The 27,435-nt window shown below is 50.1% G+C and overlaps 1 protein-coding gene across 2 annotated transcripts; it reads left to right on the forward strand.

Moving 5' to 3' along the window:
- SUV39H1 (suppressor of variegation 3-9 homolog 1) lies at window positions 1-14,831 on the forward strand. 2 transcript variants are annotated; one of them, XM_030304934.1, is made up of 6 exons: window positions 1-139; window positions 3,800-3,945; window positions 5,423-6,085; window positions 12,193-12,339; window positions 12,422-12,551; window positions 13,274-14,831. In XM_030304934.1, exons 1-6 carry the CDS (start codon window positions 16-18, stop codon window positions 13,405-13,407), a joined length of 1,344 nt encoding a protein of 447 aa, XP_030160794.1. In that variant the 5' UTR covers window positions 1-15; the 3' UTR covers window positions 13,408-14,831. The 2 variants fall into 2 exon arrangements, with proteins under 2 accessions (XP_030160794.1, XP_030160793.1); XM_030304933.1 differs by lacking the exon at window positions 1-139 and adding an exon at window positions 1,682-1,793.
- The last annotated feature ends 12,604 nt before the right edge of the window (window positions 14,832-27,435 follow it).

The raw sequence follows: 27,435 nt of genomic DNA on the forward strand, positions 1-27,435 counted from the left end.
TCCTGGACTCCTGGGATGGGAAAGCTCTGCCCGTCCAGGGAGACCGGGGGACATGCGAAGACCAGCATGTGTTCTAGAAGGAATAATGAATGCAAGAAGATGCGTGGTGGGACGTGCGCTGTTGACTGTTCCACTCGTGGTAAGCAGGGGCTGACATGCAACCTAAGACTGACCAGCCTTTTCTCCAACTAGCTCATAGCTAGACTTAGCAGGCCATTTGCTTAACTGTATAACTGTTTGGTTGACTACATAACTCATGGACCAACAGGGAGAGGGGCAGTTTGAGGAACTGACAGTGCAATTTCCTGATGCTATGGGGTACTCAATGTGTAACTAAATTACACCAGCCTGGGGCTGTCTGGGGCTGGTTGGTGGTCAGATAGTGTAAAGGATGGGCAGCCTCCTGAAAGACTGCCAGGCTGCCTGCCTGGGTGGCAGGACGTTGTGAATGGCCTGACTATTGCTAGGAGTCACATCTGGCCTGAGGGAGTGTCTGGATGTTATACTGTCTGATGAAGCGTAAGAGGGAATTTCATGCTGCCTGATGGAGAGATCTGTGACTGCCTGATAGGTAGCTGTATCTGGTGACTGTCCACCCTGGCCAAATCACGGCATGCTTGACAGACCCTGTAGTCAGATGCTGAGAATGGCTGCCTGGCTGATTGACAATATGATGAAGGGCAGCGAATGAGTCACAGGCCAGCTGACCAATTGAAAGATCAGTGTAGCTGCTGGATTCAATGGCTGTGCCAGGCTGGAATCAAAGCCGCCTTGAGGCAGCCCCCTGGGTCAGAGGAGACTGATTGAATGACTGACCAATGTTGGGCATACCTTGCCTGAGAAGGGACAGGCTGCTGAGCCACTGTCAGGTGGCGTGGAGGCTTTAGTTGCTGTGACTGCTTTGAGGGAATAACTGCCTGATCATGGTGTGAATGAGGAGTAACCCGAGGGAATTAGAGAGTGACCAACTAGCATTGGATGCGTGACTGCCTGAGAGGGCGACAGAAGATGCTGACAGTGACAGACTGTCCTGAAGTAATAATAATAATCACGTAATAATCACGGCCTGCCTGAGGGCATGGCTGGTGGCTCTGAGATAGTTTCCCCAGGGGGATTCAGAGCTGCCCCTAGAGCAAGAGTAAATGGAGAGAGCGGCTGCTGGACTGTATGAAAGAGAGAGAGAGGGAATGACAGGTTGGCTGACAGGGTAGTTGTTAGCGCCGTGTGTCTGCCTGGAGGCAGGAATGGATGCTGCTGCTGTTGACTGGTAGACAGCGTGAAGGGGGGGTGGTGGTGGCGGAGTCTAAACAGTTCTCTGCGGTGATGGGCCCATTGTCTGATTCGAGTCTGGGGACTGTCCGTGGCGACAGTCCATCTTGAGAGTCACGGCCTGCTTTGGGTTAAAATGTGGTGACGACTGACTTGACGGTGGTAATTGGGGGTCTGACAGGACAGAGAATCCCCCGTACGGCGGGCTGACAACGTGATTGGCTGACGACGTAATAGGCCTGCGTACGGGCAGGGCCCCCGGCGAACTCAGTTGCCGCCGCCGCCGCCACCGCCCAGACGCACTCTGGGAAAGCTCTGGCGAGCACCCGCCTCCGGGACCGAGCGGGGTGGCGGGGAGGGGTCCGGTCACGGCTCGCCGGTTGGTCCGCGCGGGCGCTGCTCGCGGCGCCGCGCGGCCAATAGGCTGCGTGTTCTCGGCCACGCCCGCGCGAGCTCTCTTCTCGCGAGGCCGGTTAGGCCCGAATGTCGTTAGCCGTGGGGAAAGATGGCGGAAAATTTAAAAGGTGAAGCAGTGGCGGCAGCGGCGCGGGCCTGCTGGCCGGGCCGGGTGGGCTGGAGGGGTGGCGTCGCGGGCTCGGGGCCCCGGCGTCCGAGGCCACGGAGCCGGGAGCCGGAAGCCTGGCGCGGAAAGGATGGGGCTCAGGGAGCCCGGGCCTGGCGCGCGGGGCTGGGCGGGGCTGAGGGGAGGGGGCGCGTGCCTCGGAACGCGGCGGGCGCGGGGCTAAGTGGGGACGCGGGAGGGGGGCGCGCGCCTCTGATCGCGACCAGTCGGCGCGCGCACGCGCGGGGGCTTGTCGGGGAGGCCGCGCCCGCGCGCGGGAAAATCGGCCGCCGGTGACCGTTACCCGGTTGGTGTCCACGCGAGACGCCGGAAGGGGAGGGAAGGGAAGGGGACGGACCTCCTTTTCAGAGTGAGGGGACAGGGGACTCTTCAGGGAGAGGGTATCTTTTTTCAGCGTGATGGGGGAAGGGTTTGCTGTAGCGAAGACTCCCCCAGGAAGAGGGGAAGGGGGCTTCTCTAATAGAAGAGCTGGACTCCCTCGTGTGCAGGGAAAGAGGGGTGACTTTTCCAGTATGTTGGGGAGGGTGGGCTCCTCTGGGTGAGGAGAGCTGCGGGGAGGATGGGGTCCACAGTGTGAGGGAGACGTCTGAGGGGTAGGAATCCACCTGTGGTCTGTGCGGAGCCAGCTGCTGGAGATGTTACTTGGGACCGCTTCAGTGGGGTTTCAAATGCAAGTTAAGGGGGTTGAAAGGGAGAGTCATCATAGGGAGGAGAGGAAAGCGTGGGCACAGGCTTGAGTCTCCACTAGGCCTGCCTAAGTGGAGGGGGGGGATGTGCACACGAAATAATTTTGCAAAGCTCTTGTACATTTTCAGGGTGACGTCTATAGTATTTCGTTATGACTTCAAATGTTTGGTTTTCGTAATGGGAGGTAGAGAATAATAATAGGATGAGGGCTGACTGCATTTAGAATAAATGTTCCTGTGAAACGATTTGATAAAATGGCTTCTAAAGCACATTGTGCCTTGAATCAGAAGCCCTTTTTTTTTTTTTTTAATCCATGTCTTGAAAATTTCTGGCAACCCCAGAAACATTCCAGTTATATTTAAAAGAATTGTCAATAACTTGTACTGTTCTGCTGGTTCCTGAATTCAGAGCATACTCCTTTGGGTGAGCTTTACCCTTCAGAGAAATGTAGATGAGACAGACCATCAAAATGCCGTGGGAAAAAAATGTACCTTGTAGGTTTAAGGCACCCAGACTAATCATTCAAGGAAGCTTCCTGAAATCTAATACCACTCCGCAATCTCTTATTCATAATCCTGAAATCTAAAAAAGCCCTGAAAACTTAAATTTGGTGGCAAAACTGGATTGTAAAGTGGGACTGTCTTGCCTCTTTATTTCTCCTATTTAATGTGAAAATTCTGATTATTGCTGCAGAACTATTAATATGTTTGTGGATTGATGTCCCTGACCACACAGAGGGTGTTAGGTAATGTATGGGGTATACCTAAAACTACGTTTGTAAAAATCCAAAAAAATCTGAATTCCGAAACACCTCTAGCCCCAGGAGTTTCAGATAAGGGATCCCTGACCAGTCTTTCCAGTTAAGCTTTTGTTTGGTGCCTAGAGGTTGTAATCCCATCCCCACCCATTCCCTTGGGGCAATGCACCCTACTGAGGTGGGGGATTGTTCTCTTTATTTTGCTAAGTGGGGAGAGGGATGATTAGGTCCTGAACCCAAGGCAGGTTTGCGGGCAGTTTTAGGAACAGTACGGAACAATCCCTGCAGCAGGTCTGCTTTGAGGTCTGCTGTACTAGGGGTAGCTTTGGAATGAGCACTGGGGTTTGAAGGAAGTGGCACAATTTCGTGGTAGAAGGGTCTTAGCATTGGTAAAGCCTGTGGATGAAATCTCACTCAGAAGTTCCAAAGAGGATTTGAGGTCCCCTTTGATCCCTGGCTTCACCAGGATGCCCAGTAAGTTCTTTCTGGCCTCCTTGTTCTAGGCTGCAGTGTGTGTTGCAAGTCTTCTTGGAATCAGCTACAGGACCTGTGTCGCCTGGCCAAGCTCTCCTGCCCTGCCCTCGGCATCTCCAAGAGGAATCTCTATGACTTTGAAGTCGAGTACCTGTGTGATTACAAAAAGATCCGCGTGAGTCTGGGGTGACCATGGCCAGGGCAGGGGTGTGTCAAGGAAGCTGGCTTACTGCCCCCTTGCTCCCCACTGCCTGCATCTGTTTCCAAAGGGAGTTTTCTCCTCTGATCTTAAAAAATTAGGATTAGTAGGCCTTCTTAGATCATCCTTGTTTTACAGGTGAGGAAACTAAGTGGCTTCCTCAGGGAGGCAGGAGCCAGAATGAATCCCCAAATAAAATAAGTCTCTCTTGCCACCTCCACAGGAATACAGACCAAAGATTGAGATGCTGAGTCCAGGACTAGAGATGATGATAGCTAGCAGTTATTGAGCACTTTGAGTGGGCTGGGCACTTCCTCTCAGAAACTGCTTTAATCCTCCCAACAACAATGCAAAATGGGAACTATTACCAGTGCCAGAGGAGGTAATGGCAGGATAAAGAGTGGAGCCAGCATGCTTGGGTTCAGGTTTTGGTCCTGTAACCCCGGGATACTCACACAGATTCTCTGTGGTTCATTTTCCTCATCTGTAAAGTGGAGATGATGACTATCCATGTCTAGCTCCTATAGAGTTATGAGGATTAAAGTGGTTAGAACAGTACCTACTACATACTGAATACTGTAAAAATGTTAGTTTTTTTTCTTATTTATAGATGAGGAAACTGAGGCCCAGCACAGTTAAATAACTTGCCTAAGGCCACACAGCCAGGGAGCAGCAGATTGAGGGTCTGACTGTAGAATCTGTGTAGTTAAACAGTATCGTATAGCTGCCTCTCTGCAAGAAAAGATCCCTCTGGCTGCTGAGTGGGGAATGGACTGTAGGGGCCAGGGTAGACCTGGGGGGGGGGCCAGCGAGGAGGATACTACCGCAATCCAGGCAAGGGTTGACACTGGTGGCAGTGACGATGGTTTGAAGTGGTCGGATTCTGGATGTAGTGTGAAGGTGAGCTGACAGGGTTTACTGAGGGTGGATGTGGGAGTGAGAAGTCAGTCATGACTCCCAAGAGTTGGGGCCTGAACAGCTAGAGGGAGGGAGCTGATGAGAGGAAAGAGAGAGGAGGAAGCAGGTTAAATTAAAACTTGGAATTTGGGCAATAATAAGGGGGAGAATGGGATTTGAACCTAGGGATACTCAGTCTAGAGCCCATGTTTTTTTCTTTATATGGCGGGGTGGGGTGTAGAGGAGAGAGAGAGACAGAGACCAAGACAGAGAGAATCTCAAGCAAGTGCCATGCTCCTGGCGCAGCCTGACAGAGGGCTCAATCCCTTGACCCTGGGATCGTGACCTGAGCCGAAATCAAGAGTCAGCTGCTCAACTGAGCCACCCAGGCACCCCTAGAGCCCATGCTTTTTAACCACTGCATGGAATCATTCCAGAAGAGATGAGGGGATGGTTTGGGTGCTCTCCACTGGTTTTGGGATGTCAGTCCCAGGAGTGCTGGTCCAAGGGTTTTGCCACTTATGGTGCCCCCCTCCATCCCCTGGTCCCCCAACAGGAACAAGAGTATTACCTGGTAAAATGGCGTGGATACCCAGACTCAGAGAGCACCTGGGAGCCACGGCAGAATCTCAAGTGTGTGCGCATTCTCAAGCAGTTCCACAAGGACTTAGAAAGGGAGCTGCTCCGGCGGCACCAACGGTCAAAGCCACCTCGGCACCTGGACCCAAGCTTGGCCAACTACCTGGTACAGAAGGCCAAGCAGAGGCGGGCGCTCCGGCGCTGGGAGCAGGAGCTCAATGCCAAACGCAGCCACCTGGGACGCATCACGGTGGAGAACGAGGTGGACCTGGACGGCCCCCCGCGGGCTTTCGTATACATCAACGAGTACCGTGTGGGTGAGGGCATCACCCTCAACCAGGTGGCAGTGGGTTGTGAGTGCCAGGACTGTCTGTGGGCACCCGCTGGAGGCTGCTGCCCTGGGGCATCACTGCACAAGTTTGCCTATAATGACCAGGGTCAGGTGCGGCTGCGCGCCGGGCTGCCCATCTACGAGTGCAACTCCCGCTGCCGCTGCGGCTATGACTGCCCCAACCGCGTGGTACAGAAAGGCATCCGCTATGACCTCTGCATCTTCCGCACGGATGATGGGCGTGGCTGGGGTGTCCGCACGCTGGAGAAGATCCGCAAGAACAGCTTCGTCATGGAGTACGTGGGAGAGGTAGGGAGACGGGACCTGGTGTGGTGTGCGCGCGTGTGTAGCTCTTCCCACCATGTGTTCCCATTGTGTGTGCCCAGCTCGCCTCACTGTGTGCCTGTGACTTCCCTGCTTTTCCTGTCCAGGGAAAGGTGGAGGTGTTTAACCTGAGTGTGATAGGGACACCCTGGCAGGGGCACGTATTTCAAGCTGGTAGTTGAAAGCATATTGAAGTACTTCTGGACTGGGTTTAACCTCCTAAGGGTACCTAGCAACGAGGAAAGTGGGAACTGAAATCCAAGCAGTGTTCCTTTTAACAGGCATTGTGGTCTGCACAAGGTTGCGTCACCCAAAAAGGCACTATTTCTCATTTCACAAGGGTCCAGCTTACCGCCAAGCAGTGTCTAACCAGGAGGAGCACCTTTGACTAATCTGCCCAAAGGAACACGATCACTCTGGAGTAGGATGTAGACATGCCTTATGTTGGCTGCCTCTTTCTCCAGACTTGCGGGACACTGGGGAAAGCCTGTGTATACAGTTGACCCTGGAACAACACGGGAGGGGGGGCGAGGGGGAGGTTAGGGGCGCCCAGCACATGTAGTCAAATTTGCATGTGACTTTTACTCCCCAGAAACTTCACTACTAATAGCCAGCCTACTGTTGACCTCACCTATAACATAAACAGTTGACTAATACATATTTTATAAGTTACGTGTATTATATACTGTATTCTTACAACGGAAGAAGTAACCTTTACGGTACTACACTGTATTTGTCAGAATCTGCATGTAAGTGGACCCACAGGGTTCAAACCTGTGTTATTCAAGGGTCAGCTGTATTAGGCAGGCTAACCGATACACCAAACAACCCTCAGATCTTAGTGGCTTTACACACTAGAAGTCTGTTTGCTCCTATAACAGTCCATCATGGGTATTTGGGTAGTATCTTTCTATACAGTGGTGTGGCCACCTAGGCTCCTTCCCTCTTGTGTTTTTGCTGTGCCTTCAAGCCTTGGAGCCACCCCTGATCCTCACTCAGCATTGCTGGCAAGTGGGCTGAGAGGGTGGAAGGAGAGGTTGCTAATGGTCCAGGCTTGGACACGGTACCCATCACTTCTGCCCACACCCACTGCCTGGAACTGAGTCACTGGCTTCAACCTCGGCGCAAGGGAGGCTGGGAAGTGTGATTTAGCTATGTACCCAGGTGGAAAACAAAAGGAGTTCCAGTAACCGGCAAGGGTCTATAACAGCAGGTGTCATGTTCTAAGGTGAAATGTGGTGGGCATTTGGGGGTGGAGCCGTTCTTTTTATGTAGGACCATCTCCTGCATTGGGGAACATTTAACATCCCTGGGTTTTGACCATTTAAATCCATGTGTGTGCTGTCATGGTGACAACCCAAATATCTTCCTGTTTACACAGGTCTCTTAGGGGTGTGATATGGTTGGGAAGGGACACACACCTAAGGGTGTCCACACTATAGTAATGACACTGGTGGAGGGGAGAGGCTTCCAATGATGAACTATAGAGTCATAGCTCCAGGGGGCAGAGATGACCTAGAGGCAGAGCAGTCTACACTGCAGAGAGGACCCTGATAGTCTAGACAGGAAGTCCACACCCAGATAATCCTGATGGTCTGGTGAAAGAAATGTCCACACATCAAAGGACCTAACAGTCTTGGGGGAGGAGGAGGTGGCCACACCCTAGAGGGTTCCTGACAGTCTGGGGTGGGGGTCCTGACAATTTGCAGGAAGAGAGGTCTATGTCCCAGAGTGACCAGGAGGAAGAGAGCAAGCTCTCCACACTCCCGAGAACCCTGGTGGTCCAACTTAGGAAGTGTCCACACCCATACTGTCCTGACAGTCAGGAAAAAGAAGTGTCCTCACCCCAGAGGGATCAGGACAGCCTAAAGGAGGTCAGGTTTATACGTAAGAGAACTCTGGCAGCCTGGAAGAAATGTCCAAATCCTCAGTGTCCTTACACTCTGGAGGAGATGTCCAGACCTCAGAGGGATGCTACAGTGTAGAGGAGATGTTAACAGCCTAGAGGGATGTCACCAGTCTGAAGAAATATGTGTGTACACTCCAGAGCCCCTGACAGTCTGGAGGAGGAGGTATCCAGCCCCCACAGGAACCTGACAGTTCAGAGAAGGGAGTGTCTCCAGCCTCGCTGTACTGACAATCTTGAGGAAAAGTTCTTTATAACAGAGGATCCTGACAAGTGAAGAGGAGGGAGAGTCCACAGTCCCCAGGCACCCCAGAGTCCCCTGGTCAGGATGCTGTTCTGGCTGCTCTTTCTTCGTGTCTACTGTTCCATGCTATAAACACTGGGGCTTCCGGGGCTTCTCACCTCAGTCCCCACTCTTCCCACTCCACACACTCTCCTCAAGCTATTTCTTGGCCTCCTTCCTGCCACATTCTGTGACTTCCAGGCCCCCTTCTGACCTCTCAGAGCTGTGGGGCTTCCTGATGGCACTATAGGCCCCCAAACACTGCCAAACTCCTCTTTGTGCGTCCCCTGTAAGGAGGCAGCACAGCCAAATGGTTGGGAGGTGGGGGGCAGGGCCCTGGAGCACGACTGCCTGAGGTTGGAGCCTAGCTCCACCACTCAGCAGCAGTCACTTACCCTCTTTGTGTTTGTTTCCCAGTCTGTAGAATGGGGGTGATAGTAGCAGCCACATCATTCACTTGTTATAAGATTGAAATGAGTTATGATGTGTGCAGCGCTTGGAGGAAGCCCTCTAACAGTAAGCCTTCAATATGTGTTAGCCATTACAGTCCAAAATCCAGAAAATCCCAAATGCTCAGAAACCCCAAAGTTTTTTGTAACCCATCTGGCTATAAAACCCAACCAGACCTGATAGGGGCCTATTTGTAGTTTATTTATCCCACTTGGGGTGAATATTCGTGAATTTCATTGTAGAACTATTAACTTACTCTGTTCCATGGTGCTGTCCCAGACCCTACCTGATGTCCTGTAATGGAGGGCATGCACCCCATACCTGTTCACCACGCTATCCTTCTACGCTCTGGACATAACATTCACGCTCCTGTCTCTGCACCAACAGCCCCTCCACATACGTGAGCTGCCCTTCCTTGCCTTCACACCCTTCCACATTCTGTCCGAACATCCCCACCCTCACCCAGAAGAGAACAACAGCCCGTTTTATCCATTCTGAAACCTGAATTCTCTTCATATTTTAACGACGCTGAAATGAAGATGAGTCTCAATTATTTTAATTAAATGATGGCGCATCATTTAATTAGCTGTTTTTCCTTTCTTGGGAAAGGGCACATAAAATAAGGGAGCATGTTAGATTCGGACAAAATCACTACTTAGCCATTCCTAACATTGCTCCGTGTCCTAACTAAAGCAAAAAGTGAAACCTCTTTCACGACCCTGATTGCGTTGGATATTTACAGTAATAGCTCCTGCCAGTTGGGATTATTGTCATTGTCACCCCCATTCTACAGATGAGAACTGAGGCCCAGAGAGGTATAGTAACGTGCTCAGAGTCATCAGGCTAATAGGTAAAAAAGAAAGTCGAAGTGTCTAAAGTTGGTGTGCTGCCAGACCTGGTGAAGGGTTGTGGGTTTGTTGTTGTTGTTGTTGCTTGTTTGTTTTGGCTGAGGAAACAGGCAGAAGGAGAGAACATTCAGGATCCCATATCCAGATGGGGGCAGAGCAGTGACCAGACTCTAAGTCTTCTGGTTACTGTTCACCGTCAACACCCTTTCCAGGCTGCTAGCTTATAGCCCATCTGTCTTCCCCAGTCATTCTGGAGAGCTGCTAGGGAGCAGGGACATGGCCTGCTCTGTTTCCGAATTTTCAGGGCACACCCGCCCTTACAGAGTAGGATTGGAAAGAAAGAAGACCAAGAAGGAGCCGTTTGTGCCCTGGAGGGCTCACCCTGTGACTCACTCTTGGTGAGACTCGGGGAGCAGGTAGAGGCAGAACAGGCGGGAAGATGGAGACCAGGGAGGATGTGGAATGGAAATAGCTGGCTCGGACACCACCCAGCATGCTTGTGAGCCAGCAGAGGCTGCCCTTCAGTCCCAGGGCTTCAGAGAGCTTCAGGGAGGCAGCAGCTTCCTCACAGCGACTGGGGATCGGGAGGTTCAAGAATACTGCAGAGAAGTCACGTCTGTTGTGCTGACTCCACAAGGAAAGAGTATGTGTTCTCAGGAGGTGAAGGGAGACTGACCCTGATGAACTCCTCCTCAGAACACTTCTGTGGCTCCTACTGCATCCCTCAGGAGAGAGTCCCCGCTCTTCAACCTGGTGTCAAAGCCCTTTTCTGACCTGTAGCTTGCTTTAGATGGTGTATTGCTTTTTTACTGCCCTGGGAATCCTAAGCACCGTGTTTTCCGATCAGCATCATGCACTGCAGGTATCCAAATCCATTTCTCTTTTACCAGACTGTGACCCCTGAGGGCCAGGACCAAGCCTGGTTCCTGTGTCTCCCCTGACCCAACTGTGACTCCCAACAGGGGCCCAGCCTGGTCCCTGTCTCTCTCCCTGCAGACACTGGCCCCTGAGCACTGGGACCAGGCATGGGATAGGCCTCATAAAAAAATGCACCGAATGAATGAACGAACAAACCAGCACAAACTGGGAGTGTCAGGGAGGCAGGTTCCTCAGAATGGAGCTTGAGTGCAGGGCAGTGAGCACTGTGGCCCGAGGGGTAGACCCTGGTCTTCTCAAGGTGTTGATTAGGAATTGGATCAGAGCAGAGGCTGGAGGTGCTGGTGTAAGAGGCAGGGAGGAGACTGGACACCAGTGCAGCCATCCTGGCTGGCAAAAGTGGAGGGTGGTGAGGACTGGAAGTAGGAAGGGGATGGTCACGGCTGGCATGAGGGCGAGCAAGGAAGGAAGCCAGGGCAGCTTTGGGTTTGTGTCGAGTGGCAGGGGTGGTGGTGGCTAGTGGGTCTCTGATGAAGGGAGGGGGGAAGAAAGGGTGTGGGGGGAAGAGAGTGTTAGAGTTGCTTTTAGGACCTCCGCAGGACTGAAGATAGGTTACTGGGCTAGAAAGCAGAGTAAAAATAAAGGGTACTCATGGTGTTTCTGCTTTGTGCTGTGCGGGCACTTGTCTCTGAGGGGTTCGCAGAGGTAGCTGGAAGCCTAGGGGTGGAGAATGAGATCTGCCCCAGTCTGGAGGCAACCTAGGCTGAGGAGAAGGAAGTCTTGGGGTCCACAAGACCCTCACCCAGAGTCAGGCATGGTTGACTGTGCCTGGAAATTACCAGAAGGCAAGGCTGTGGTTGGCTGGGGGTGGAGGAGGGAACACGAGGGGCAGAGAGGCGGGGGTTTCCAGGACATCCAGGGACCCATCTGGGGAGGAGGAAATGCCCACTGCTGTCTTAGATCCTGGCTGCTGGCACTGTGCAGCATCAGGGCTGAAGGAGGGTCTCTTTCCCGTGTTCTTGCCTCCTTTCTTACACCTTCTGCCTCTGAGATTCTGGCCTCTGCTTCTTTCTTGCTATCTTATCTTAGACTCTCAACAGGGGTCTTGATCTTCTCTCTGGACCAGGGTCTTTAGTGTTAAGATTCTAAGTCTCTGCCTTGAGCTCTCTTGTCTGAGTCTCCTTTCCATTCATTCCATCTCCCTTTCCCACTGGTCCAGGCCACTTTTTCCTTTCCGTGTCCTCCGCTCCTCCTTGTTCGCAGCCCAGTGCTGGTGCCTTCTCTTGTGCTGGGTCTCACAGCACCTCAGGCTCTCTTCTCTTGCAGCCTCTCTCTTTCTCTCCCACTCGCCCACACCTCTCTGTGAGCCCTGGGTCCTTTTCTTGCCTTTTATCTGCTTAGCGTATCTCACTATGGGTCTCTTTGTCTCACTCCTGGACCTTGTGGCCAGCCTCTGTCCACCATTGAGAGACACCATGCCATCCAGAGGCCTGAGGAGGGATGGGTGGTGGGCAGCTGAGGCCCAGCTCCCTTCTCAGGGGGGCTCACAGACCCTCTGCATCACAGCCCCCCCCCCCATGTGTCCATACCTGCTACCCCTGCTGAGCCAGCCACAGCTCTGCTCACTTGTTCTCCTGGCCCAGGGGGGGCCAGGCTGGGGGTCAGGAGCTGTGCTGGTTTTCCTGAGCCTTCTTGGCCATTCTCCCCTCCCCCACGGCCCTCTCCCCAGATCATTACCTCAGAGGAGGCGGAGCGGCGGGGCCAGATCTACGACCGCCAGGGCGCCACCTACCTCTTCGACCTGGACTACGTGGAGGATGTGTACACCGTGGATGCAGCCTATTATGGCAACATCTCCCACTTTGTCAACCACAGTGTGGGTACCCCGCAGGCGGGCGGGGGTCGGGAGGAGCAGGCTGGGGCCCCTCCTCACCCTCCCGCTGTTCTTTTTCGCCTAGTGTGACCCCAACCTCCAGGTGTACAACGTCTTCATAGACAACCTTGATGAGCGACTGCCCCGCATCGCTTTCTTTGCCACAAGAACCATCCGGGCAGGCGAGGAGCTCACCTTTGATTACAACATGCAAGGTGGGGGTGGCAAGGGACTGGGGGCAGGGGCATACAATGACATGGGACACAAGGACCCTTCCCCAAGGAGCTTTAAGATGCTCTTCCTGACTCCCAGCCTCCCATCTGGATTCCTGGACCTCTGCCTACCTTTCGGGGGTCCCCTCATTTCCAATCCCTGGACCCCAACCCTGAGACACTCATACAGACTTTTCCTAAAGACTCCTGGGGAGGATGTTTGGCTCGAGAGTTCAGATATTCCTCCTGATTCATCTGAATTTCCCCAGTCACCCAACCCTCCCCACTCCTGACCCCCTTGGCCTTGCTCATTCCAAGCATCTGGACACTCTTGGGGTCTCCAACCAGTCCCCTTCTTGACAAGCTAGCCACCTCGGAGACACTCAAGGGGTGGGGGGAGATCTTTGACAGGAGAGTTCAGATGTCCCTCTGGACGTCTAGGTGACCATTCCTGACTTCTGTCTGACATGGCCCTCCCCCTGACAGCCCCCTGCCTCCCTCCAAAACCCCTACCTCCAGCCATCTTCCTAACACCTGAACACCCCATCCACCACCAGTGCTGAGCCCAGACCACCAACCCCACAACCCCCACCTGACCCAAATCCCAGATGTGCTCCCAGCACCCAAGATTCCTGGGTCTTATGGTGAAAAGGGCAGCGGGACACTTCACCTTGGCCTTCTAACAAGTCCCCTCCCCCCTGCCTTCCCTGGCTGTGACTCCACAGTGGACCCCGTGGACATGGAGAGCACCCGCATGGACTCCAACTTTGGCCTGGCCGGGCTCCCCGGCTCCCCCAAGAAGCGGGTCCGTATTGAATGCAAGTGTGGGACTGAATCCTGCCGCAAATACCTCTTCTAGCCCTTTGAAGTCTGAGACCAGACTGACAGTGGGGGCCTAAAGCCGCCTGCCCCACCTACCCACCGCTGCCCTCCTGTTGAGGAATGACTGCCTGGGCCTCCTGCCTGCCTCTACCTGCCCCCACCTGCCCCGTGCTTGGGCCTGTGGGCTTGTGGTGAGGACTGACTGACTCTAGGAGCCCCTTTTCCCTGTCCCAGCCCCATTTGTGGGTTGCACTTACAAACCCCCACCCACCTTCAGAAGTAATTTCAGAACACCAGGACTTTTTGCAGCTGAGAATCATGGCCTATCCAGGAAGTCCAAGGGATGAGCCCCAGCCCAGCCCCAGAATAGAACTGTTTTTGCACCTGCTTCTGCCTGGAACTTGGGTCTGTTGCAGGCTCTCTCCCTACTGCCCCAAGGGTGTGGGGAAGCAGTCCCAGGGCAGGCGGACATCGGAGCCTGGAGTTCCCAGCCCAGATGTTTCCCCTACCACAGAAACTTTGTACTAGTGAAAGAAAGGGGATCTCCAGGGCTGGGGCTGCGGCTGGTTTCTGCTTATGCTCCTGTACCGGGTCGTGTCGTGCCCAAGAGTCCTAGGGTCTTTTTCAGGGTTGCACAGCTGAGAAATGGACGTTCTTATGCCACTGGAAGAGAAGTGGGTGCTCACGGCCCACTGACCAGTGAGAGGAAGGCAGTCCAGATTTTGCCAGTGCTTAAGGTGGGCTGGGTCTGAACTCGCCTTGGGAGTGCATATAGAAAGGCACCCGGGGCTCTTGAGAGTGTGGAGGGTAATGGGAGCCCTGACCTGGGGCATGATGACTGCTGGGACTACTTAGAGCTGGAACCAAGACCTAGCTAGGCTGTAGATAGCACTTAGGACAAAAATGTGCATTGATGGGGTGTTGATGAGGTGCCAGGCACTGGGCAGAGCACCTGCTCCACATGGATTGTCTCAGGGAAGCCTTGGAAACTATGGAGGTGGACCCCAGGAAAGGGTGCATGTGGCAGAAGGCAAAGTGCAGGCCAAGAATGGGGGTGGGGCGGGCATGGTTTACCCATGAGGGTACGATGAGGTGAGAGGGAAGCCTCTGCCAGCCCCAGCCCTCTGCACTCCCCTTCGGTCCGCTGGCCTCAAAAGTGACCTGCCCGCAAACGTACAGAAGGCAAAGGCTCTGATGGCTGCCTTGCCCCCTTGCTTCCCCCATGAGGTCTTCTCTAGGAAGCCTTCCCTGACTACCTGTGCTCAGAGTGCCCCTACGTGAGACTGTGTGCCCTGCCACCAGATGCCAGGTCTGTGTGTCTGTGTGTCTGTCTGTGTCCGTGCTTCCTGCCCCCCAGACTGACCTTCAGGCATGGACTGAATCTGATTCTCCTGTTGTATATCCCTTGGCCCTACCCAGCCTGGGGTGGGCATCAATAAAACAAATCGTTGACTGAACAAAGCAAGGTGTGGGGATTGAAGGCCTTGTGTAGGTGGGGGTGGGGGGCACAAGAGGCTGGGTGCTGGGGTGCCTGGGAACATTTTCCTCAGACTGCAGCCATTTGGTACAATGCTCCCTACAGGGTACCACTTGCACCATCACCCATGTAATGTGTGACCTAAAATAAGCTTGCCTTTTAATTTTTCAAATATACTGTGAAAGTGAAGTAAATCCACTGTTGTTTAAATGGACTATTATCATTTACCATAAACAAAAATCACTAAGAGAAATAAAGACAGTGGAAATACAGAAATAGGATATAATTTGAGCTGGACCCTCCCTTGCTCTTACAGGCTTTGAACCCAGAGCCTACCTACTGCATTCAAAGAGAAAAGTCTACGCATGCTGGGGGAAACTTTCTGCAAATACTTATTGAGTACCTGTAGGTGCCAGGGTAGAAAACCGAGAACAGAGATGACATTCCTGATAAACTTGTTTTCATCACCCCTCAGTCGGGAATGTGAGCCAGTGCCCTTTGGTTTGTTCACAGACCTCACATGTTGTGACACAGATACCTATTTTGAAGACTGTGCACACAGGTGACAGAATCCTAAATGGGTCCAAGACCTCACGGGGCACCTAGGACACACGCCTCCAAACAGCTCATAGACCTTATACCCAGATATTGACCCTAGACCTCTGAGACCTCACACCCTGGATTATCTATCTCCAAATAGCTCAGAGAGCTCGCATCTAGACACCCCAGGTAACTCAGACTGCACTGAAACTGGGACACTGACTCCCACAGAGCTCCAGGACCTCGAATGCCACCTTGCACACTAGGATTCAGACCCCATACACGTCAGAGAACAACTTTCTGGGATAGAGATGCACAAACATTTCCCAGACCTCACAACTTGGGATACTGCTGTCCAAGCCACTCGGAAACTTCACACCCTGATCATCAATTCCCAAACTTTTGTTGGAGACCTCACATCCTGGGGCAGTGCTCCCAAAGTGGAGATGTGACACCCTGGACATAGATGGCCCAAACACCTCATGCTCAGAGCACAGATCCCTAAATGATTCTGAAACCTTGGACACAGACCCCCCCCCCCCCCGCAAATTGCTCAGGGACACCCTGGAAAAGAGAGCACCAAATATCCCAGAGACCTCTACCTAGAACAGAGCACCACAAATAACTCAGAGGCTCAAGCCTTAGACACAGACCCCAAGGAGCACAGAGGTCTCACAGCCCAGAAACAGATCCTTGTTAATTTCAATCCTGGGATGCCTGGGTGGCTACGTTGGTTAAGCATTTGACTTCGGCTTAGGTCATGATCTCATGGTTTGTGAGTTCGAGCCCCCTGTCAGGGCTCTGTGCTGACAGCTCAGTACCTGGAGGCTGCTTCATATTCTGTGTCTTCTCTCTTTCTGCCCCTCCCCTGCTCGTGCTCTCTCTCTCAAAAATAAACATTAAAAAAAAAAAAAGAATTCCAGTCCTGGGAAACATCTATATACATACAGCTCAGTGACCCCACACCTTCTGACACAGACCCCTAGACGGTTCACTCAGGACATCCTAGGAAAGACTACCAAACCCCAGAGACCTCACACTTTGTAACCCACATTCCCCAAGAGCTCAAAGACCTGAAAATCTGATTACAGACCTCCACAAAGCTTCACAATTAGGGATAAAGAAAGACCCACCAATTTCTCAAAAGAACTTCCAAACTGGGATAAGGATGGACAGACAGTTCAGAGACCTTACACCCTCTTCTCAGACCACCAGACCGCTTAGACCTACTCTGAACACAAGAGAGCCCCGAAATCATACACACTGAAACACAGGCCCTAAACCAGCTCAGAGTTCTCGCACCTTTGATACAGATTCCTGTTCACAGATGTCCTGTCATGTACTGGACGCAGATTTCCCCAAAATAGCTCAGAGCCTTCATACACAGAGACCAATCCCCAAACCGCTCAGAGGCCTTCCATTGTGGTTCCCAGAAAAGCTCAGAGACCTGAAAATGGGGATACAAATCCTCTACATAGCTCAGAGACTTCACACCGTGTAATACAGACCCCCAACGGCTCTGGGATCACATATCCTGGACGCAGACACGAAACGGCTTAGAAACCTATCCTAGGGTTACATCCCCGAGCAGCTCAGAATCTTCACACTCTCAACAGACCTCCAAATGATTCAGAAATATACCCTGAACTCAGACCCCTAAACCATTTATGGAACTCCCACTTTGTACTCCTATCCAGAAAGATTTCAGATACCTGACGCTCAATGGACACGTCACCAAAGAGCCAAGAAACCTCACATTCTATTCAAAGTCTGCCACAAACAGAGGAGACTGGGGCACAGACCCACAACAGCTTAGGGATGTCACATTGTGGACACAGGCTCTCAACCCAGTGAACTTCTAACCCAGAAGGCAGACACAAAAAGAGCTCAGAGACAGCACATCCTGGCGATGTATGCCCACACAGCTTGACACCTCCCATAATGGGACAGAAACCCTCAAAGAGTTCATTAACCTCACAATCTGGAAAGCAGACCCACAAACAGGCCAGAGACCTCACCTATCAGACATACAATGCCAAAATGCTCAGAGTTAACAAACATTACACTCTAGGACACGAATGCACCCCCACACCCAGCTCAGAAGTATAACATCCTGGACAAAGACCCTCCCCACCAAAAAAAAAAAAAAAACACCCAAGAGATGTCATTAGTAACAGAACCCCAAACCACTCAAGAGACCTCAAACCCTGGAAACAGACCCCTGGTAAGTCAGAGACCTCATACCCTGGGACTGAGACTCTCCCAACAGGAGCAACCTCACCCCTGGGAACAGGGAACTCAACACCCAGGAATGCAGAGATCAGAGATCTCACACTCTGGGGCACAGAGGGTAAAGCACCTCTGAGGCCCAAGAAAGTATAAAGACATTAGTAGAAAGACCTGAAACTTGACACAGACCCTGAAACTGCTCTAAAAAAAAATCATAATCCGGGGACAAACCCGCATCATAAAGAACTAATCCCCTGGGACATGGGCTCAAGACAGGAGGGGGGAGAAACACCCTAAGCCAAGACACTCAAACACACCCGAGTCCTCATATGAGGGTCACAGACCCCAAACAGTTCAGCCACCTCATACCTGAAAGGAGGGACTTCTAAGTAGCTCAGAGACACCATACTCTGCACAGACCGTCAGAGTTGAGAGATTTCACACACCGAATAAAGACCTCCAAACAGCGCAGAAAACTGACTAATTGGCACCCCTCTCCCTCCAGTTGAAAGCTCAGAGACCGTGACCCTGGAACAAATGCTTAATGAGTCAGATGTATCACACTCTGGGACTGAGATGTCCCAAAAGGAGGAGACTTTACACCTGAAAATATCCCCCAAACATGTCAAACTCTCAAGCAGAAAAAGCTCAGAGACCACATACTCTAGAACACAGGGGCCAGACATCTCAGAGATCATACAGTGTAGACATAGTCACCCAAACGTCTCAGTGAACTCACCCCTGGAATGTAGACCAGAAAAAGCTCAGAACCCTTGGATCTAGGATTCAGAAATCCTTCCAAGACTTAGGGTATAGACACCAAAATAGAATTCAGAGAATATGCTAGATGCAGAGCATCAAAGCATTCAGAGACCTCAAATTGTGGGACACATACATGTAGACAGATCAAGGACCTCACACCCTGGATGTACACACAAAACAGCTCAGAAAATTTAAATTCTAGGAAATACACACCTCAAAAGAACAGACCTCACATCCTGTGACATACAGGAAGATAAAAACCACAGAAGTGGAGATAGATACCCATGATTATTTCAGGGCCATGTCCAGGGACCCACATAGACTTCAATCTATGTGACATATGCACATAAAAATATCAGATACCTCACATGCCAGGATATACACCCACAAACAGTTCGGAGCACTTGTATCCTGAGAAATAAACCAAAGAATTGATCAGGGACCTCACATATTGGGACCTACACCCACATAGAGACCAGAGACTCAAATCCTGGGACATAAACCCAAAACACCTCAGAGGCCTTACATGCTGGGACAAAGAAAAGTCAAAACCTACGATCTGGGACACAGAGCCCCAAATAGATCAGAGACCACACACTTTTGACACACATACCAAGAACAGACCCTCACATCCTGAGACATAGAACCATAAAGGGATCAGACAACTCTTTTTTTTTTAATGTTTATTTTATTTTTGAGAGAGAGAGAGACAGAGCATGAGCAGGGGAGGAGTAGAGAGAGAGGGAGACACAGAATCGGAAGTAGGCTCCAGCCTCCGAGCTGTCACCATAGGGCCTGACACGAGGCTCAAACTCACGAACCGTGAGATCATGACCTGAGCCAAAGTTGGACGCTTAACTGACTGAGCCATCCAGGCGCCCTGGGATCAGACAACTCTTATCTTGATGTACACCCACAAACAAATCTGACATCTTGTGACACGGACCCTCAGGGTCTTCACACCCTCGGACAGATACCCACAGATAGGTAATAAACTTTGCAAGTTGGACATACACACAGAACTAGACAAAAGACTGCTCATCCTGTGACTTAAATCCAAAAAGTGGTCAGAGAAATCATGTCTTAGGACATATACTCCGTCATAACAGAGACTTCAGATCCTAAGACGTGCCCGCAAAACATCAGAGAGCATACACCGTGGGATGTACACCCACAAACAGACCAAATACTACCCGCTGGGGCATGCATGGAAAAAGAGCAGAGAGGTGTACATTCTAGGAAATACACTAAGATATCCTGGGAAATGCATCCACAAAAAGACTAGAGACCTCAAATGTTTGACAGTACACCTAAAGAGATCAGAGATACCACATCCCAGGACGTAGAGTGATAAAATGTTCACAGACCTCATATGGTGGGAAATCGGCACAAAAACAGATTAGAAACCTCACATCCTAGGACACACACCCTCAAATAGTTCACAGACATAAAGTCCTGCAAAATTCACTCACAGACCATTCACAAACCTTATATCCTGCAACACACGCAACAAATCAGAGACCTCACATCCAGGACTATACCTACCAAGAGAATACAGATAACAGATCCTGAGACACACACTCAGAAACATATCAGTGGGGGCATGCCTGGGTGGCTCAGTCAGTTAAGTGTCCAACTTCAGCTCAGGTCATGATCTTGCGGTTTGTAGATTTGAGCACCATGTCGGGGGCTCTGTGCTGACAGCTCAGAGCCTGGAGCCTGCTTCGGATTCTGTGTTTCCCTCTCTCTCTGCCCCTGCCCCGCTTATGCTCTCTCTCTCTCACTCTCTCAAAGATAAACAAATAAACATTAAAAGAAAGAAACATATCAGTGACATGAAATCCTGGGAAGACAGCCACAAGCAGATCAGAGACCTCCCACCAGCAAAATACACACATAAAGTGGAGAGAGACACACATTCTGAAACACACGCCCACAAACAGCTCAGAAAAATCACACATTGGGAAATACAGCCATGAACACCTTGGAGACTTCACATCTTTGGACATATACCAACAGAGCAGATACCTCAAAACCTACCAATCACACCTGGAAGCAGATCAGTCCTCACACATCAGGGAGTACACCCAAAAACATCAAAGGGCTCATGTCCTGGGATGTCCACGGACGAAAGATTCTAGAGAGACTTCACAGCCTGAACACGCACCCACACATGGCTCAGAGACCTCCAATCCAGTAACATACATGGACAAACAGCTCAGAAAGTCCACGTGCTGGAGCATACAAAACAAAAAGGCAGACCAGAGACCTCAAACCCACGATCAAGTCAGACACTCCATGTGCTGAAAAATACACCCGGAAAATACCCCAGATGGTAGACGTGACATCTTGGGGCAAGACCCACAAAGAGATCAGAGGGTTCACTGTTTTAGCTTCAAATCTCTTTCTCTCTCCCTCTGACCTCTGCTCCTGCCATATCATTGCTTTCTGTGACTCTACTTCCATCGTCACATGGCCCCCTGTCTCAGTGTACGTTGTCACTTAGTTTTCTGTGACCCCAAAGGTCCTACCTCCCTCACGTAAAGACCCTCGTGATTAGAATCAGTCCTCCTGGGTAACCCAGGATAACTGCTCCATCTCACAGTGCTTACTTAATACATATCTGCAAAGTCCCTTTCTCCAGGTAAAACAACATATTTATAAGTTCCAGGAATTGGGTGGGCACATATTTGGTCAGCCATCATTTGATCAAACAGAACATACATGCACAAACAAAGAGAAACCTCACATCCTCGGACATAATGTACTTGAAGACTTCATACCCGGAGTTACATACTTCCAAAGAGATCAGAGACCTTCCACCCTGGGACAGGCATGCAGAAGATGAGAGAGCCACATTCTCAGACATTTACTAGCTAATGCTCCAAAAGGGCTCTAAATCCCTCACACTCTGGGAATTAAACCTACAAAGATATAAGAGAACCCACTCTTTGGGACATACACACCCAGAGAGAACAGGAACCTGATACTGTGGGATATACACCAACACAAAGATCAGGGGCTCCACATTCTAGGACCTCCAAACAGACCAGACCTCTGACTCTGAGACAAATACACAAAAAGAACAGAAAAGTGGCCCACATTCTCTGACACTCACACACACACACACACACACACACACACACACACCAGGGACCTCACAAACTGGGACACAGAAACACATGCATATCAGACCTCATGCCCTTTACCAACACACCCAAGGAGATTACACTCTCGCATATGTGACATACATGCACAATCAGATCAAAGACCTGATCCCAGAAATACAACCAAAACCACACCAGGCACCTTCAATCCTGCGGGATGAACCAACAAACAGGTTGCAGACCTCACGTGCTGATAAGTGCATCCAGATAAATTTGGACACCAGAAATCTTGGAGCATACTGTCTCAAGGATATCAGGGAGCTCAGATCCTGGGATACATGCCCACAAACAGATCCTCCCATAAAGAGGTGAAAGTCCTCCCATGCATAGAAATACACCCAGAAACATCATTTCAGGGAGCTGGCAACGGGGGACATGTACCCAGCAACAGATCAGAGGTCTCACATCTGAAACATACACCCAGGATGAGCTCAGAAATCTCACACCTTGGATATGTAGACCTTAACATAAGAATTTCACTTCATGGTATATAAACCAACAAACAAATCAGAAATGCTTGCAAATACCCCCATAAAACATCATCTGATGACCTGGAACATAACCCCCACAAACAGTTCAGAGACCTAACACTCTGGGATGTGCATTCACAAAATATCACAGATCTCACATCCTAGGACATGCATTGAGAAACAGATCAAAGAACTCACCTGGAAAAACACAGCTAAAACATTAAACAAGTCAGAGACCTCATACCCTTGTTCATTCACCAGTGAAAAGATCAGCCACTTCACGCTATCAGACAAATACCTACAAAAAGATGAGGGAATTTCTGTTATGGGCTACACACTCTGTTTCATTCCTGCTTCAGTCACCAGCAAACATACAAGAAGCTTCCCACCACGAGACAGAGACAAACAGATCAGGAAGTCTCACATGCTGGGACATAAACCCAGAAACAGATCAGGCATTTTGAGCAAAAAGACCAAGAGGTCAGAATCCTTACACCATGAACACACATATCTCAACAATTCAGAGAATTCACATACTGGGAACTGTATGCAAAATCAGATTCTCCCCTCCTAGGACATACACCCCAAAACAGCTGGACCCATAAATTCTGGGACACACACCATTACAGAGATCAGAGACCTCACACCCTGGTTCATAAGTGCACACATGGATCAGAGACTCCCTACCATCAGACACACACTCACAAACAGAGGTGTTCACATCCTGGGATGTGCACTGACAGCCAGATAGAGACCTCATAACCTGGGACACTATAGTTGTTTCTCTCTCAGCCTGGTTTTGTTGTTGTTGTTGTTTTGGTTTGGCTTTTTTTGTTCTTATTGTTTTTAAGAAAAGGTGCCACAGGGCACCTGGCTGGTTTAGTTGGTAGAGCATGCAACTCTTGATCTTGGGGTCATAAGTTTGAACCCCATGTTGGGCTGGAGCCTACTAAAGAAAAAAAAAGAAAAGAAGGCCACATTTACCCCATTTCTTTTTTTGTAAGTTTATTTATTTTTTGGGAGAGAGAGACACAGCGCCAGCTGAGGAGGGGCAGAGAGAGAGGGAGAGAGAGAATCCCAAGCAGGCTCCTCACCATCAGCGGAGAGCTGGATGCAGGGCTTGATCCCAGGAACAGTGAGATCACAACCTGAGCCTAGATCGAGTCAAACGCTTAGCCGACCAAGCCACCCAGGTGCCCCTCCCCCTGCTGTTTCTTGAAGGTGCAGGTCTTAATCTCGTCAGGGCTCTGGACTTGCTGCTATAACAAATCACCAAATCTTATTGTTGTAAAACAACACAAATTTATTATCTTCTATTTCTGCAGCTCAGAAGACTGACAAGGGGTCTTACAGGGTAAAAGCCAAGGTGTCAGTAGAGCTGACTTCCTTCTGGAGTTCTAGGGGAGAATCCAGTTCCTACAGGACACTTGCCTTCCTGAGCTCGTGGCTCTTTCCTCCACCTTCAAAGTCAGCAGTATTTCATCTTTAAATCTCTCTCTCTCTCTGTATCCATCTATCTCCACCTTTATTTCTCTTGATCTCCGCTTATGTCATCATATCACTTTTTCTTTTCTTTTTTTATATTTTAATGTTTATTTATTTATTTATTGAGAGAGAGAGAGAGAGAGAGAGCGAGAGCGAGCGCAAGCCAGGGAGGGGCAGAGAGAAAGGGAGAGAGAAATCCCAAGCAGGCTCCACGCTTTCAGCTTGAACCCATGAACTACAAGATCATGACCTGAGCCAAAACCAAGAGTCAGATGCTCAACCGACTGAACCATCCAGGCACCCCTCATCATGCCACTTTTTCTTTTTTTGTTTATTTTTTTAATGTTTATTTATTTTTGAGAGAGACAGAGTGTGAGCAGGGGAGGGGCAGAGAGAGAGGGAGACACAGAATCCAAAGCAGGCTCCAGGCTCTGAGTTGTCAGCACAGAGCCCGATGCAGGGCTTGAACCCAGGAACCGTGAGATCATGACCTGAGCCGAAGTCAGACGCTTCACTGACTGAGCCACCTAGGCACCCCTCATGTCACTTTTTCTGACTCTGCTTCTCTTTCTACATTGTGTTCTCAGACTCTTGCCTTCATGTGTCCCTCATATAAGGACACATGTGATTACACTGGGCATACCCAGATAATCTAGAATAATTTCCCCATCTCAGGATGCTTAACTTAATCATATCAGCAAAGTCCCCTTTTCCATGTAGATTAACATAATTAGAGGTTCCAGGGATTAGGAAGTGGACATCTTTGGGGTATTGCTTTTCAGACAAGAGACATGTATGCACAAACAGCTCACAGACCTCGCATCTGGAGCCATACACTTCCACATAAGGGAGACGCTTTCCTCCCTCTAACACACACCCAAAAAGAACAGACACACACACATTTGGGGGCGAATACAAAAAAAAATGCTCAGAGTCCTTAAGCACTTGGAATGAAACTCACAAACATAAGAGAACCTGCCACCCAGGTCATAGCACACAAACTGCAAAGAGAAACAGATTCTTAGACATAAACCCACAAACAGGTCATACCTCACAAATTTGGACATGTAACAGCAAACTGAATAGGCCTCACACCCTTGATAAACCCGCACAGAGACTAGACACTCACATACTGTGATATACACTCACAAACAGATCAGAAGACCTCATGTGAGAAATACTACTAAAAAGAGATCACAGCCCACAAATCTTGCCACCTGAAACTACAAACAGGTTAGAGGCCTTACATGCAGGGCATACAGCCAGAATAAGTGCAGAGACCTGGAGATGTACACGCACCAAAAGACGAGAAGCCTCACAACCCAAGATAGCTGCCCACAGACAAACCAGAGGTCTCAAATCCTACAGCATACACCCACAATCAAGTTGGAGGCCTCAATGTTAAGAAAAAGAGCCAGAAACCCATCACAGACCTGAGATCTTGCAACATATGCCCATAAAAGGATCGGAGGGGTTGTATTCTGGGACATGCTCTCAAATAGGTCAGAGGTTTCAAACCAAGGAAAATGACCCACTAAGAGCTCAATACCCTCACAGCCTGGACATACACCTTCAGATCAGATACATGTATATCAACATATAGGGGCGCCTGGGTGGCTTAGTCGGTTAAGCGTCCGACTTCAGCTCAGGTCGTGATCTGAGGTTTGTGATTTTGAGCCCCGCATGGTGCTTTCTGCTGTGAGCACGGAGCTTGCTCTGGATCTTCTGTCTCCCACTCTCTCTGCCCCTACGCTGCTTGCACTCTCTCTCTGTCCCTGTCAAAATAAATAAATAAACTAAGAAAAAAAGAGCTCAGAGACCAAACATTTCCTAGGGCATGCTGAAAGCAAACAGATAAGAGAACTCAGATCCTAGGAGAGCACCCTCAAACAGGTCAGGAGATTCACATTCTGGTTCACTGACCAGTGAACACATGAGACATTTCGGACCATCAGACTACCCACAAACACATCAGGGAATGCACATCTTGGACATACACCAACAAAGAGATTCCAGACCTCACAACTTGGACACAGAGCCGCAAACAGATCAGAGACTTCAAACGCCACAAAGAGCCCAAAGCCCTCACACCATGTGACATGTACCATCAAACAGATCGGGGAGCTGAAATCCTGAGATATGTACCCACAAACAGATTAGAGACCTTACAACCTGGACATGTAACCACAAAGAAACCACAGAGTTCAGAATCTGCAACATGTACCCACAGACAGATCAGAAACCTTAAGCCTTGAGTCATACATAAAAAATAGATCATAAAGTTCACATTCCGGGATATAATCCCCCAACAACGCAGAGGCCATCTGTACCCGAGGCACAGACCCACAGACGGATCAGAGACCTTAAATCCTGTAACACACAACCATAATCAAGTCAGAGACCTCACAGGCTAAGGAAACACCAGAAACAGATTATAGACCTGAAATCTTATAACACAGATCCACAAACATATCAGAGAGCTCATGTGCTGGGACATTTATCAGCAAACAAATCAGAGGCCTCAAGTCAAGGGATAGATACCCACAGAGTTCAGAGACCTCGTGTGCTCTGGACATAGGAATCTAAATAAAGCAGAGATCTAACATGCTGGTATATACACGTGATCAAATCAGAAACCTCCTACCACTGGAAATACCCCCCAAACAGAACGGAGACCTAACAACTGGAACATACCCCACAAACATCTGAGAACCCTCACATAGTAGAACACATTCCCCAAATCAGCTCAGACACCTGACATCCTAGGACATGTGCACACAACCTGATTGGAAACCTCACATTGTAAGACATATTCCCACAAACAGCTATGAGACCACGAGGTCTGGGACACACCCCCTCAACCATTCTGAAACCTCTCATTGTGGTTCATACGCCCACACACAGATCAGAGACCTCCTACCACCAAATGCACACTCACAAATGGATGGTGGAGTTCACATCCTGGGATGTGCACTGACAACCAGATAGAGACCTCAAAACCTGGGACACTGTAGTCATTTTCTACCGCTGCTGTAACACGTTACAATTTTAGTGTCATGAAACAACACAAATTTACTATCTTACCTTTCCACAGGTCAGAACCCGACAACGGGTTTCAAAGGGCTAAAATCAAGTTGTTGACAGAATTTCATTGCTCCTGGAGGCTCTAGGGACAGAATCCATTTCCTTGCCTTTTCTAGTTTCTCGAGCTGCCTGCATTTTTTGGCTCATGGCCCCATCCTCAAACTTCAAAGCAGTGTTTTATTCTCAGAATACTCTCTCTCTCTCTCTCTCTCTCTCTCTCTCATCCTCTTTGATTTCTATTTCTTTTTTTTAAAGTTTACTTATTTACTGTGAGAGACAGAGAGAGAGGTACAGGGCAGAGAGAGAGGGAGAGAGAGCATCCCAAGCAGGCTCCACACTGTCAGCGTGGAGCCCAACGTGGGGCTCAAACTCATGAACCAAGAGATTAGGCATGACCCAAGCCAAAAGCAAGAGCAAGACGCTTAGCCAACTGAGCCAGCCAGGCGCCCCTGATTTCTATTTCTGTCGCCACATCTGCTTCTCAGGCTGAATGTCCTGCCTCTCTCCTGTAAGGACCCTTGTGATTATATTAGACTCGCCTGGAAAATCCAGGCTACTATCCCCCATCTCAAGATAATTGTTTTATCACATTTGCAAAGGACCTTTTCTTTAAATTTTTTAAAACGTCTATTTATTTTTGAAAGAGAGACTATGTGTGTGTGAGTGGGGGAAGGGCAGAGAGAGAGGGAGACACAGAATCGGAAGCAGGCTCCAGGCTCTGAGCTGTCAGCACAGAGCCCAACGCGGGGCTCGAACTCACAAAATCGTGAGATGATGGCCTGAGCCAAAGTCGGATGCTTAACCGACTGAGCCACCCAGGTGTGGCTGGTGTCCCTGCAAAAGACCTTTTT

The sequence above is a fragment of the Lynx canadensis genome, chromosome X, assembly GCF_007474595.2.
Source record: "Lynx canadensis isolate LIC74 chromosome X, mLynCan4.pri.v2, whole genome shotgun sequence".
NCBI classification, from domain to species: Eukaryota; Metazoa; Chordata; class Mammalia; order Carnivora; family Felidae; genus Lynx; species Lynx canadensis.

Bases quoted from the DNA above. Each gene is read 5' to 3' on its own strand.
- SUV39H1 (XM_030304934.1), top strand. From the start codon at position 16: ATGGGAAAGCTCTGCCCGTCCAGGGAGACCGGGGGACATGCGAAGACC. The intron at 12,340-12,421 runs GTGGGTACCCCG...TTTTTCGCCTAG, and splicing joins CCCACTTTGTCAACCACAGT to TGTGACCCCAACCTCCAGGT. The intron at 12,552-13,273 runs GTGGGGGTGGCA...GTGACTCCACAG, and splicing joins CTTTGATTACAACATGCAAG to TGGACCCCGTGGACATGGAG.